Raw genomic sequence first — 13,741 nt, forward strand, 5'->3', positions numbered from 1 at the left:
TATTGGTTTATAGAGTTTAGTCGCTGCATTCCTGTTTTTTTTAACATCTCCTGCTGCCGGAGTAGTAATTTCACGCATGGAAAAGGGATTTTCCCACGAGCGCCTTTCAGAATAACACAAAGAACACCTGCCTTCGGAAATGGATTTTACTGTATTTGTTCCACAAATAAAAAAAATAAAAAAAAACAACACAAGACATATTCAATAAAACAGTAAATGGGATTTTATGACTTCTTTCTGTCCTTTTGATTTGACCTTATTTGGCTGTGGGTAAAATCTTTGATTGCATTTTTTTTAGTAAACGTTAAGTAAAACGTTATAAGAAACCCACCTAGAACTTACCACATGCACATTATGTGAACCAGTACGTAGACAGACTTTACCCACTCAGTCATCCCTTTGCATTATCGCATCGACCTTGGCTTCCCTTTAATGACGTCTCAGCATGCTCGTCCCTTCCACTTACCGTCCCTGTCCTCTCTCTGTCCTATCTACCGCTGCTGGATAATGGCTTTCATAACTTCACTGACTTATGAGGACTCACCACGGAGCAGGGCATACATAGCCGCGTCGGTTTAATGCCAGTTCTCGCCAGTTTTCTCTCCTAACTTGGGTTCAGACTTTTCCCTGAAACTATTTAAAATGACCTATATGGATTTATTGTACCAAAACTGGAGCTCGGGGGAGGGGAATAAATCTGGGTCATCTTGTATTGCATTTTGCTCTCGTACCGAGCACCTCAGTGAGCTAGCCTTTCTCCTTTTATTCCCAGTCGCCGGGCTCTGGTTAATGAATTATGGTGGGGAGACTCTTCATACTCGCCGAGTGTAATAGGAAAGAGGAGGCCTCTGTGAGCAGATTGTTTCCCCCTGCAGAGGCTGGATGCTCTGTCTCTGCCACAGCTACATTGCTGCTGTTGTTTGTGTGAAGGTCAATGAAGCAGGGAGGTCATCTGGAAATACCCCCATTTATGGTGGATATGCCAAAGTATGCTGGCGTACCTACTGCAGCCAAATCATCCAAAGAGCTTTAGGCCATTAGGAAGAACAGTGTAAGACCCTTTCAATATGATGCTGAGATCATGGAGTTGTGTATCATCATGCATGTACATATGCCTTAAAGGGTTAGTGCAGTTTAAAATCCAAAGTTTCCGGTTAATTAGGTAATTCAAGGTCAATGCCCCTTCCAGTATAAAACAGGGATTCTATACTGAAATAAAGCTTTCAGTATATTTTTCTGTTGAATGTTTTTATGAAGCTTCAATAGTACTATTCACAATCCTAGTTGATTTAAGTTTTTCAGTTCAATTTGACCAACATATTTCCTCTGACTGGAAGCAGTTTTATTTAATTTTTTATATATTATGGTGCAGCTGTTATCGGATAATCTGTGGAGTATAGTGAATATTAAGTTGATGGTAAGATAAACCACCAAAGCATGTTAACTCGCAATAACATGTTTTGCAGCATCAAAGGAAAGGTTTGATTGCCGAATGCCAAATGCCAAAGGTTTTTCCACTGATTTTTTGCGAAGGGGTTAAATGGTTTTCTGCTTTTTTTTGAAAGAAAATGTAAAAATAAAACAATCCTGACTGTTTTTGTTTCCAAAATTGATTCAAAATCTGTAGTGTTTTATCATTTGAGAGAGGCCCGTCTCATTTACGATCAGAAACAACCTTCTTGGTTGAAATCAAGTCATTCAAATCTAAATATGTTCGTGGGAATTAATAAATCAGGTTTGCCTGCAGATAAATGTTTTAAAAAAAAGTCTAGCAGGGATGCTGGTCAGTTTTCTCCTGCATCTTTTCATACTTTTAGTGATTGTGCAACCATTTGTTCCAGTCTTGGACATGATTTGTATGTGCTTTGAGCTGTTGATTTAAAGATATTGTCTATAATCTTATTTTAAGACCTACGAGCAGTAGGTGGCTCACATTTTTTGCCAGGATAAAGGCCTTTCATTTCTCATATTTTAAAACAATAATTCGACCCAAATTGGAATCTGAACTGCCATCAGTGGGGAAAAAATGTGTCCATAAACTCTTTGCAAAATTATGTAGAATCAAAACAAAACTACGTATCAGATTTGAGCATGTCATTGTGACAATATTGTCTCAATATTTTATTAAAAATTCTTAACTACTAAGATAAATGTTTTGATACACATTAGTGAAGCAGATGGGTTATGAAATGAAAACATGAAGGGATGAAAAGACAGCGAATAAATCCAAGCGGCTGCTTGGTATACAGTGGTGTAGCTGCTAGTATTTTGACTCTTGCTCAATGCAAACTGACTCGGTGTTATGACCTCATCACACTTTATCTGAGAAAAGTCTGCAAAGAGCCATCCGGATGCTGACTCAAAGATACGCTCATGAGAATGCATATCTTACGCTCTGTATTTCTGTGTGTGTGTGTGTGTGTGTGTGTGTGTGTGTGTGTGTGTGTGTGTGTGTGTGTGTGTGTCCTCAGACCTCCTGGTGGATATGCTAGGAGTCCTGGCTAGTTACAGCATCACAGTCAAGGAGCTGAAGCTGCTCTTCAGTATGCTGAGAGGAGAAAACGGCATCTGGGTAAGTTGAAACCGAATAAAATAATATAATTCACAACTATTGCACATATATTTGGAGTTTTCCAAGTGCTATATAATGAATATCAAATGAATATTTCTTTCTTTTTTTTTTTTTCCCAAGTTGGCACTAGAAAAGAATCTCTGTGGTACACTTTGGTCAAAAACACAAGAGCTTTACAACATTATTTAGACCAATTTCACTGGGTAGCAAAAAACAAAACAAAAAAAAAACAACAACTCACTTTAATTTCTCTTTCAGAATGATGTGGGACTTTTGAGAACAGTTAAGCAACCTTAACTGCGAACCTAATGTGAATTTTGAAAACAGTTGCACTCACTAAGCCTTAAAACATACTACTATTGTGACACCATACACAATTAAATCTGATAGATCACACTGCCACACACAAAGTTGCAAGTTAAAACTGCCTATTTTCTCTGTTCTATAAAGCAGAAATATAGAGAAATGTGTAATTTAGAGAAGTCCCATTGGTTTGAAAAACTCCGGAAAGGCACTTGTGATAACAATAATGAGGAAAGAGATGAATCTAAAAAAAATCTAAGAAGCATACTGTAGTTTCTGAAATCATGGAAAGACAAATATATAAATTGTTAACCTAACATGACCAATAATAAAGTAACGATAGTATATAAATAAGTCTAAAAAATTAACAAGAGAACTCATTCGAACATATTTAATTCAAGATCATTAATCAAGACTAAGTCGGTTACAGTGACAAAAGTATTGAGAAAAAATATAAAGTCACGTTGAAAGTGCAATAGTTGAACATAAAATTAGTCCGTTTCTGTGTCCTTTTTGTAATTTTGTGCACTAATTGATGAGAATTTTTTTTATAGCAAAGTCAGAGCTGAACTGCTTGTTAGATAACACGTTTTTAAATCTGGGGAGTCCAAAAGGAGCTGTCAGCGTTGTGTGTTTTCTGGGATTTAGTTAGTGCCGACCTCAGACGCTGAAAATCCTCTCAAGCGTTGAGAAACGTCTAGACTTAATTGAATCTTCCTTTTAAAGTGCCCCTATTTTTGCCTTTTTTTTCAGTGTCATAATTTTACTGAGACAGACTTAGGATGAATTTTCATGCCTAACTCATAAAAGAAATGCTCAGAAATGATAAAGGGCAACCCTTTCTGTCTATGAGGCTGAAATAAAAGAAACCATTCACCATGAAATCTGCAGGTAAACTGAGGGAATTTCAGACACTTAGTCTTTTACAAGACACTGTTCATAATGAAGGCTTTAATACGTTTATTGTTGGTATATTGTATAAAATTGCTTTAGAATAGACATGGAAGCGGGCCTGACTTTACTGACTTAAAACTGGTCGACTCATTTATTGGAAAAAAACACCTGATTTTATTTCCAAAATGGTTGTGACTACAGTCTAGTGACAACTGAATCCTGTTTTTGGAAGCCGGCCAGCCAAAAAGAAGCAATAGGTGTTTAAATTAATTGCAGTCTGCAAGACAGAAGCCAAAGGTATTAACTATAGTCAACGACAAATTTTCAACACCTCTGTCTATATGATTTTTTTTCCTTCAACTTCTCTCCTTTTTTATTTCTTTCTTTTTTGTTTTCATCCTTTCTTTAGTGCTTGAATATTAGATTCTAGTACCCTTGAATCCATCTACAATAGTCGTCCAAGCTAGATTTATTCCAAACGAGATTAATTATAGGAGTTTGTGGTGTCATTAGTCTGGCTGTTACTTAATGGGATTGTTGTGCTAATAGACTTGAATAAGAGAGGATGTGTTTGCGTCTGCATGTGGTTTGTGTATCTGTTTGCATTGATTTGTTACTGGACGTAGATACAAGGGCAATTTGTGTTTCTGTTTAGGTGATTCAGTTATTTTTTTGTTTGTTTATTTATTTTTTAATTTTTTAATTTTTTGCAGCAATGCTTTTTTTTTCTCCTCTCTCTTGTTATTGACCTCATTAATGCAGCAGAGGAGTGGCTGTGTTATTGCCATTAGAGCATTAGAAGCTTGATGAAAATAGCAGTGACAGCCCAATCAGGTGTGAAGGTGAAACAGCCAGTGCAGTTCAATATACTCAGACTCTCTTTACATGTAACTACTATTCACTGTTTCGAAACACAGAACAGCTCCTCTGGATTAAATGGTTTTGCTCAAGGGAACGCCCCCCCCCCCCCACCCCCCTTTCCTTCTGACAGGTTGTTTAACAACCACATCTCTTCCACAGAACTTTCTCCGTTTAAAGTCTGCAAACCAAACCTTTACTTTTCAGACAAAGAGACCAAATATTTACCTCAGTCTAGTATTTAGCATGCTTGGCAAAATAATAAAATTCTGTATTTTTTTGTGTGTTTACTCCACCTTGCATCTTTATGCCTCCTATATATATATATATATATATAATATGATTGCTTTCTTCTAGAGCTATTGTACTGGTGCCCGTTAATGAGATTACTCCTGGAGCTGGGAACTAAAAGTGATTAGTTTAAGATCAGCTTGGCATCCTGTTGTTGTAATCCAAACGGCTGCCTGTAGTTTACTGATTAGCTCAGCGTGCTGTCTCACGGTTTCGCCCTTTTAGAAGGGATGTGTTAAAACTGAGCTGTGCAGAGATGGTTTTAAGAGGTGAAAGTCCGTGTGAAAACAGCCAGCGCAGGGCTTTCGGGTCTCTGCATATTTACAGATTTCCCCGTAAAAAGCTGAAGCAATCCGGGATCTTTAAGCCCCTCCACCTCCTTTCAAAAACACTCTTGTCCACTTTGATTGGTCCACCCCTGATCAGGCACAATTCCGAACATGTTAAGTCGATTTCCAGGAATCTGCAAGCTCCAAAATACAAGTAGGCCAAGGTACAAGATTAACTATTGTCCCTGTTGGGTCAAATATGGCCAAAGAGGGGTCTTTCACAAACATTGAAATATCCTGTTTCATTTCATGGAGGCTTAAAATCCTTTTTCTCAACAATGTACCATCTGTGCAGTTAGGGTGCACATCAATAAAATATTGTATCATAGAATAGTTCATTTATTTCATATATTCTAACTTAAACATGAAACACATATATATCCATTTCACATAGTGGTGTATTTAGAGCGTTTTCTTTCTATTTGAAATACTTGGGTTTTTAATAGTTTTAAGCCAAAGTTGTAGTTTTAGAAAATTGAACTATTGATTTATACCAATTTAAAATTGCTTTTTAGACACCGAAATGTTTCGTAACAGCTGACACGACTGTTGTCACGGCAGACAACCGTTGACACCCTCCTCGAAGCAGGAGAAGCCACAAAATTCACTGCTAACGAGGCGCTTAGTTTGCAGAGTAGAAGGAAAAAGTGCGGTGGAAAATGGTGGAGAAGCAACAGGGACGACTGCGGCATTCAAAGGGTCGTTGTGAATCAAAGCTGATTGTAGAGGTTGGGGGAGATTCACTAGGAATGGACTGCGGCTACAGCCAGTGTTATAAGAACCAACACACTTGGATGGACGTGTCCAGCAAATGGCTACAAAGGTCACATTCCTCGTGTTAAGCCATTCCTAAACCACAGACAGCGTTAGAGGCGTCTTACGTGGGCCGAAGGGAAAAATGCATTGGGTATATTTTGCATTTTCATTGAGAACTGATGTGTTAACCCAACAGGCTGATCACCTCCATGCCACGCTGCACTGACGCAGTAATTACTGCACGAGGAGTCTTGACTAAGCAAAGTATATATATTATACAGTGGAGATATGGACATACCATTCATTGTGTTTATCTAATGTTTTTGTTTTTTAATCCCTGAGGGTGATTTTAGTTAATGTTTTTATTTTTTAGCTCAGCACTAAAAAGCATCTAAATGAACAGTGATAAACCACATGAAATAGGCCACCTCGTGTTTAAATGAATTCGTATAACGCCTGAATCTATGTGATCACTTTCTGAATTGAATTATTAAAATGACTTTTTTTTAAAATTAGATTCTAAATCACTGGGCTTTCGCGTGCAACGCTGCTTGTCCTTACTTATTAATCGAGCCATTGGTGAAGCTCGTGCACAATCAGCCGCCTCTGGTCACTGATCAGTGGTCCGTTCCTTCAGCCATTTTCACAGTACCTCTGCTGTCCAATAACTATCGTCAGCCCATCCACTCTGCCCCTGTTTCCCCGTCCATTCCGATTCCTCCTCCCTCGGGGGCCCTCTCTGGGGACCGATCGATTAAGGGGCACCATGGTATTGAGGGGTTGTTATCGGGGGAGGGAGGAGGTGATTGAAGACTTATTGATCCGGGGTGGTTGTGGTAGAGATGTGAAGCCACACAGTCATTTCTCTTTTCTTTTCTTTTTTTTTTAAGCTGTCTCTCTCTGGACTGCTTCTCTGATGGACAGCATTTGTCATGAAATAATCACTAACCTTGCTTTCTCGTCTCCTCTCCCAGCCAAGGCATGCTATCAAGCTGTTGTCGGTGTTGAACCAGATGCCTCAGAGGCACGGTCCTGACACCTTCTTCAACTTCCCTGGACGCAGCGCAGCGGTGAGAGACACACACACACACACACACACACACACACACACACACGCACGCATCCCTCACTTCTGCAAATGTATTCTTTCTGCTTCTAAATAGCTGAAAAGACAAGAGCTGCAGATGCTTTATCTCACCAAAAAAGATGATGTCCAATGTTGATGCATACGGTGAATCTAAAGAGAGTTCACATCCCAGGGAAGAAAATGCCAGGTTTTTGCCTAAAAAAAACGAGACCATGGTTATTCATATAAAAACTCCTCCATGTTTAATGTATTTTACAGCTTTACAATTTAACAAAAAACTAACTGATTTGTTTTGGAAATGTGCAATAAAGCAGTCTATCAGCATCCCACATCTTTAAAAATGTTTGGCCACTCTACCCTGCAAAGGTTGTCAGGAACTAGTCACCACTGTGACAGGACCATTTCAAAATGTATTTTTATTCTTTATTTTTTTTACTCTCATTAGGAGACTCTTTAGTTGACTTGGATGCATGCTTGAACTCGCCGCAATGACGAAGAACGAAATCCCTCCTTTCTAGCAGGCAACCAAAGAGTTTCTACAGACGACCCCTGTTCAACCTTTAGAAACTAAACCCCGCAGCATGATGCAGCCTCTGTCCTGTTAGGCTGTGGGAATGGTTTACTTTTTGGCATGTGCTGTGTTGGTTTTGAGGGGCAAACGTAGTCATGGATTTGTTGCCAGCTTCTTTAGTTTTGCCTCAGGCCTCTTGGCAGCCGTTCTGTATAGTTTCTATTTTTCGTATTGTCAGTCAGGGGGAAATGTCAAATTTCCGTAAAATCCCTGTTTTCCCAAATTTTCTCACTTTTTTCAAGGCTGCCTTCACTGCTCCGTCCCCCCAGGAGCCATTACAAAGTGAAAGGCGAACAAAGTGTCTGCGAAAAGACATTTAATAGTGTCTAGATGTGGTTGACGGGTAATTTGGGGATGATTACATTGGCTAACGAAGCCTTAGTTTCTGCATCTTTGTTTAGGCCATATACTGTATATACTATGCTGTGTACAGCCTTAAAAAACAAAGTCCCGTTTGCACCGTCTCTTTTGACGCTAAATGAAAACAAGGACTGGCTGACATTCAAACGCTATAAAAGATGTTCATGGACGTCCACTGCTTTAGAGGAAAGTGTGTCTAATGCTATGGAAATGTTCCTCTACCCCTCTCTAGATTGATACCTTTGTGCTGTGAGATCCTTTAATACATTTGCAACCTCTCTGTGGATAAAGGATGCAGATGAGACAAATTGTTTGAACCAGATTGTGGGCTCTTTTTCATTTTTTTTTTTTGCCTTTTCTCCTCTTAGAAATTTGTCTTTCAGCTATTTTTTACAGGATTTATTATGTTTTTTTTTCACATCTCATAAACCTGGCCTTTTACCAGCCGTCTGTACACTTTTGAGATCTACTTAACACCACGTTGGATGTTTCATGCATGGATGTAAAGTGCTCTGTTGTGTGCATCCTCCCCCAGGCCATAGCGCTGCCACCAATTGCCAAGTGGCCATACCAAAACGGATTTACCATCAACACTTGGTTCAGACAGGATCCACTCAACAACATCAATGTGGACAAAGACAAACCATACCTCTACTGGTGAGTTTACCACCCTGCACCTGGACCGGAAAATTAATGTTTTTAAAACTCAAAATCTTCTGCCCAGCTTGATCGCAATGAAAGACCAAAGATCGTCAATAAGCTCTTTGATTTTTTGTGATGTCCCTTTTCTCATCACAGAATATATAACGGCTTTCTTAGGACTTATAACACTCTCTAATTTGTATCAGCTTTAAGCGTTGACTCTTTTTGCCCAAGCTACCCTCTGCTATTACCATTGATCCAGCCATCAACAACGAAGAAGCTGAATGAAGACGCTGTATTGGCTTGCATTGTGTCCAGAGTGAGAAAAATAGTTAGCTGAGGGGAAGACATGTGCTGCACAAAGCAGAAAGCGTTTGATTTCTTCACTTCAACAAAAAAAAAAAAAAATGATGCAACGGTTTTAGAGATTTTAGCCTAGATATTTCCCATAAATCTCACCAGCATCGCAGATGAACGAATGATTATGTGCAGACAATCGGTCTATTCTTGTTCTTATACAAAAGATGAAAGTAATGCCAAAAAGAGTCATTAGTCTCAGCTGCACACACACACACACACACACACACACACACACACACACACACACACACACACACACACACACACACAAAACAAGACAAGAATGGCTTAAAACTGCTGCTGTGATTATTTTTAGTGTTTTAGAGATCATCAAGTGGAGCTTCTGACTTCTGAGTATCGCTGATGAGTTTGTTTCACAGTTCTTTAGTCTTTTGACCAGTAATGTCATGTCAAGATGGAAGAAGCCTGGTTTTGAACGTGCAACCGGTTTTTCCTCATTATAGAAACTAAATATAATCTGAAACGGATTGTTGAAAAAGGATCAAGCACAGAACACAAAGAACTAAGTTTAGAATGTTTGTAGCGTTTCTACACCCGAGACCTGTTGCTATCTTTTTATAGGCGCTTAAAAGGTTTTATAAATTGCTAAATTTTCTTGATGTCTAAATGAGCCGTCTATGGATTGGTAAAGCTTTGGTAAATAGAACTGCCCCAGGCTCTCGTTCTTGTTCTAAAATAGAAATCACTGAAAGTAAAGAGCTTTCATTTCTGTCTTGTTTATTTCAAAAATTATATTGTTCAATAGCCGCGGTACCAAGGACATTTATTATTGTCATGCAGCACTCCAACACTCCTTTGTGTGTGCAGTTTGCTTCATTTCTGCAGGGGATTTGGGGACGACCGTAAAATACTGAGAAATTCTCAGACAATTGGGAACAATTTGAAACAACTGAAAAGTTTTTCAATTCAATTTGTTCATATAGCTCCAATTTACAACTAATGTTGCCTCCACGCACTTTACAAAAAAAATAACAGTGGAAAGACTCAAAGAATGTGGCAGGTGTTAGACTAAATCATGTTTTTCCAAAAAAAATTAATACAAACATTCTTAAACTTTTTGGTCCTGATTAACTGCTTCTTGGGGTAATATCAAGTTTCCTGGGCTTGCTTCTGAAGCACTTCAATCAAAAATGATGCATGCATTACAAAGTGTTTCATCTTGGAGTAACTTCTTAACTCCTTGGATCTCTTTTCTTCACATTCTCTGTGATGGACCAAAACAAAGTTGCACATAATTGTGAAACAGAAGGGAGAAGATACAAAGTTGTTGTTTTTTCTTTACTGAAAACCTTGTATCCTTTTCACTTTGTGCTGGTGTTTATCATAAAATCCTAGTAACATATAACTGTAACAATGACATCAAGTTTAAGGAGTTGAAAAAAACCTTTGCAAGGCACTTTATAAGCAATATATATTTTTAAGTATGTCGGCAATATATTATAAAAAAAATAATAATATATTTCAAATAATTGAAGTTTTTTTGTCCTGTGGGATAGATGTTTTATTTATTTTTGGTCTTTGCCTGCTGTTTGCCTAATATATTTGCATGATCATGTCAGTTTACACATCAGGAGTCCTTGAGAATCAACAAAGTATCACCACTTTAAAGGGAAGTCCCCTACCTCAGTAAAATATTGTAGCTTCCACCTGAATATGGTGCTGAGAGAAGAGGTGATGGGTGAGCATTTGGTTTAGCTCAAATAAAAATGAATTATGCATGAGAATTATGGCAGATTCAAGACATAAAAGAAAGATGTAACGACATTGGATGCTGCTCTGAGACTTGATGACTCAGCAGTATTTCCTAAATGCAGTGCAACTAAATAAGGAAAGGTTTTGAAATAAAATAGAATAGCACAATAATATTTGTTTTTAACTTTATCATTAGTGCCCATATTAATTGTATGATGATAATGTAAGTAGTCAGTGATTTCACAATATATATCAAGAAAATAGCAAAAAATAAGTGTTATTTCAGATGGATACAAGGATAATGACATTGTAACATATGATAGCGGGTGAAATATAATGTTAATCAAGTATGTTCATCAGCTTAAGCTATTTTTTGTTTTGAACATGTTGTGCGTTAGCAGTTGGCATACAAGTGTACCACGATATGCAGAGGCAAGCAAACCACACAAATCATTGATGTGATGACGTGGTCATTTTTGGAAATCATGATTTCTCCCCCTGAATTTTAGATACAAGATTAATTAAAGATTTCTGAAACTCTCCTTCCAGATTTAGAAATCCACCATAACCTTTAGTGCTCAGTCGCTCCGTATAAGCTGAAAGTCGGCTTTATTTCTTCCCGTGACGTGTTAGACCTGAGGTGTTTCCACAGTAGAAGCGTGCGGTCCAGTGGGCAAAAGGCGAGCAGAAGATTGTGTATGTGAAGCACAACCAGTTTGTGTGACTGAAGCATCTTTTGCTAAAGAAAAACCCCACAAGAGTGCTTTTCCTGAAGATCTTTGAATGGCGAACACCTGAGTGAGATAACTGGGCGACATAAACAGGGAGGTAATTGGTAAATAGATTATTGATTGGGAACAAAACTTTAAATGTCAAGACACTCCATTATGAGCTCACGGTTTGTTGATTCGCTCTGTTTGCTGTGCGGCTACGGACTCTGCTCGCCTCACTGTTAGTGTTGTAAGAGCAAGCTGGTAGCCGGTGTAAAGCTTCATTACTTTTGACCTTTTATTTAATTGAACTCTTTTTTTTTCCTGGACGTCTTCCACCCACGTTTTCATTCCGTGTGATGCTAACTAGCAGCGTCCTCATTCACCTATGCCCCCCCCCAAAACCCAAAGAGTCCAAGACTCATTACCACCAACAATTTAAAATGAACCAGGAGGTAATCTCCTGAAGGAAGGATACCATCGCAGAGATGAGCTCTAATCATGTAAAGTGTTAGGATGTAATCCTGTTTCCTTAGTAACCGTTTGTCAGGTTGTCATGGTAAGCGCGGTGCGAGAGAGAGGGAGGACATCCTCCTCTGTTCTGGCCCGGGTCTTATCATCCTCCCCCAGATGCAGCTGCTTCTCAGGCAGCATGTTTGACAGCGGCCCATGCAGCCGCATGACGGCCACGATAACGCACTTTTACGCGCTCCTAATGCATACCACGGATCTGCTTGAGAGGGATTTATATGTGCTCTCTGGCTTTGCTGCGCGTGTGATCCTTCTGGGCCTATTTTAGGAGAGAACTGTGTCTTAGCTGGGAACCTGCGCTGTACATTGATGTTACAAGAGTGGGAAGATTAATAGTATGGGGGACAAATGAAGGGAAAGGGGATTAGTAATTGTTCTTAAAGAAATTGTAACGTGCAGCCTGCGGTGCTCCTGTTCAGAAAAAAATAAAGTTTTGAAAATGAGGTTTCTGTCACTACTGCTTACAAATTGAAAAGAGGAGTTTAATAATGTTAATATTTATTTACTATATATACATAGGTAAAAAAGGTTTTCCCTCTTACAATTTTTTTCTGTTTTGTTTTTTGTCACACAAAAATGTTTCATATCATCAAAACCAAACTGGATACAGATAACCTGCATAAATACAAAAAAAACTGTTTTCAAATAAAAATTAGAAAATTATTGAAAATATCGAAGTATTGGGTAAAAAATGTATTCAAATCAAACTGGCTCTATGTGAAAAAGCAAATGCCACCTAAAACTAAACAGGTTGTTCAACTTTCAGTGGCACCAGCTGCAGTAAAGCAGATTTCTTATCCAATTGTCATATGATCCAGTTTTTACTGGAAATGTATCTTGTTTTTCTGTCAATGCCAGAAAACGTCTTCTTGCCGCCACATTTTTAACCAGTCTCAGATTATGGAGAGATTATTTACTTAAACAGCACTTTGAATCGTCTTGTCACCGAAAAGTTTTTTATAAATAAAACTCGCCTTGCCTTAAATGCCTCACCCAGCTGTCTGGAACTGTTACACTGTCATTCATAATCTCTCACCCATCACTTCACTCTGCCTTATTTAGTCAACAGGACATCTTTATCCATAAGCAGACATATCCAGTGGAGTAATTTAATATATAAATCAATACTTGGACGGTGACCATCATACTTCTCAACCCTTATCCCGTAAACCGTATGTTCACAACCTGTGGTGTCATGACTTCCTAAACATTGATGTTCTGAGCTGGGCAAAAAGATCTCTGTATGCTCCCACACCCCCCATCCTGTAGCTGCAATATATGAGACTCTCCAAACTCATCAGTCTGGGAGATTTTGGAACATTTTTATGTGTGGTTTATTACTTCTTGTTGGAATTATTGTGTTTTAGTTTTTTTTTTGTTGTTGATTTTTTTATGTGAACACTGCCGTCTTGGGTATAATGAAAATTGCAATAATTGAGAATCAAGAATCCTTGTTGTCATTATGAAACCATAACCAAATTCATCAGAGACCCCTGGCTTTGAAAGTAAACACAATAACACAGACAAAAATGTAAAACAATTGTAGAAAATATAAAACACCCTTAGATTTTTTTTTTGTTTACATGTAAACGTTATATGTAAATTATGGGCAGGTAGTGCAAACCCAGACAGAGACATGGGTTGTCTGATTGTCAGTAGGGGTGTGTGTGTGTGTGTGTGTGTCTGTGTGTGTGTGTGTGTGTGTGTGTTTCGTGTGTGTGTCTGTGGATGTGTTTGTGTCAGAAGGTGGGAGTGTTTGGCTGG

The 13,741-nt window shown here is 38.5% G+C and overlaps 1 protein-coding gene across 15 annotated transcripts in view; it reads left to right on the forward strand.

Annotated features, from left to right (window-relative positions):
- Nucleotides 1-13,741, forward strand: part of nbeaa (neurobeachin a) — a 150,968-nt gene that overhangs the window by 47,254 nt on the left and 89,973 nt on the right. For all 15 annotated transcript variants that reach the window (XM_021324598.2, XM_021324602.2, XM_021324601.2 and 12 more), the window contains exons 3-5: nucleotides 2,472-2,572; nucleotides 6,978-7,073; nucleotides 8,557-8,678. In XM_021324598.2, the coding sequence (XP_021180273.2) occupies nucleotides 2,472-2,572; nucleotides 6,978-7,073; nucleotides 8,557-8,678 (319 nt within the window). The remainder of the gene's footprint in view (nucleotides 1-2,471; nucleotides 2,573-6,977; nucleotides 7,074-8,556; nucleotides 8,679-13,741) is intronic.

The sequence above is a fragment of the Fundulus heteroclitus genome, chromosome 11 (genome assembly GCF_011125445.2).
Source record: "Fundulus heteroclitus isolate FHET01 chromosome 11, MU-UCD_Fhet_4.1, whole genome shotgun sequence".
Lineage (NCBI taxonomy): Eukaryota > Metazoa > Chordata > Actinopteri > Cyprinodontiformes > Fundulidae > Fundulus > Fundulus heteroclitus.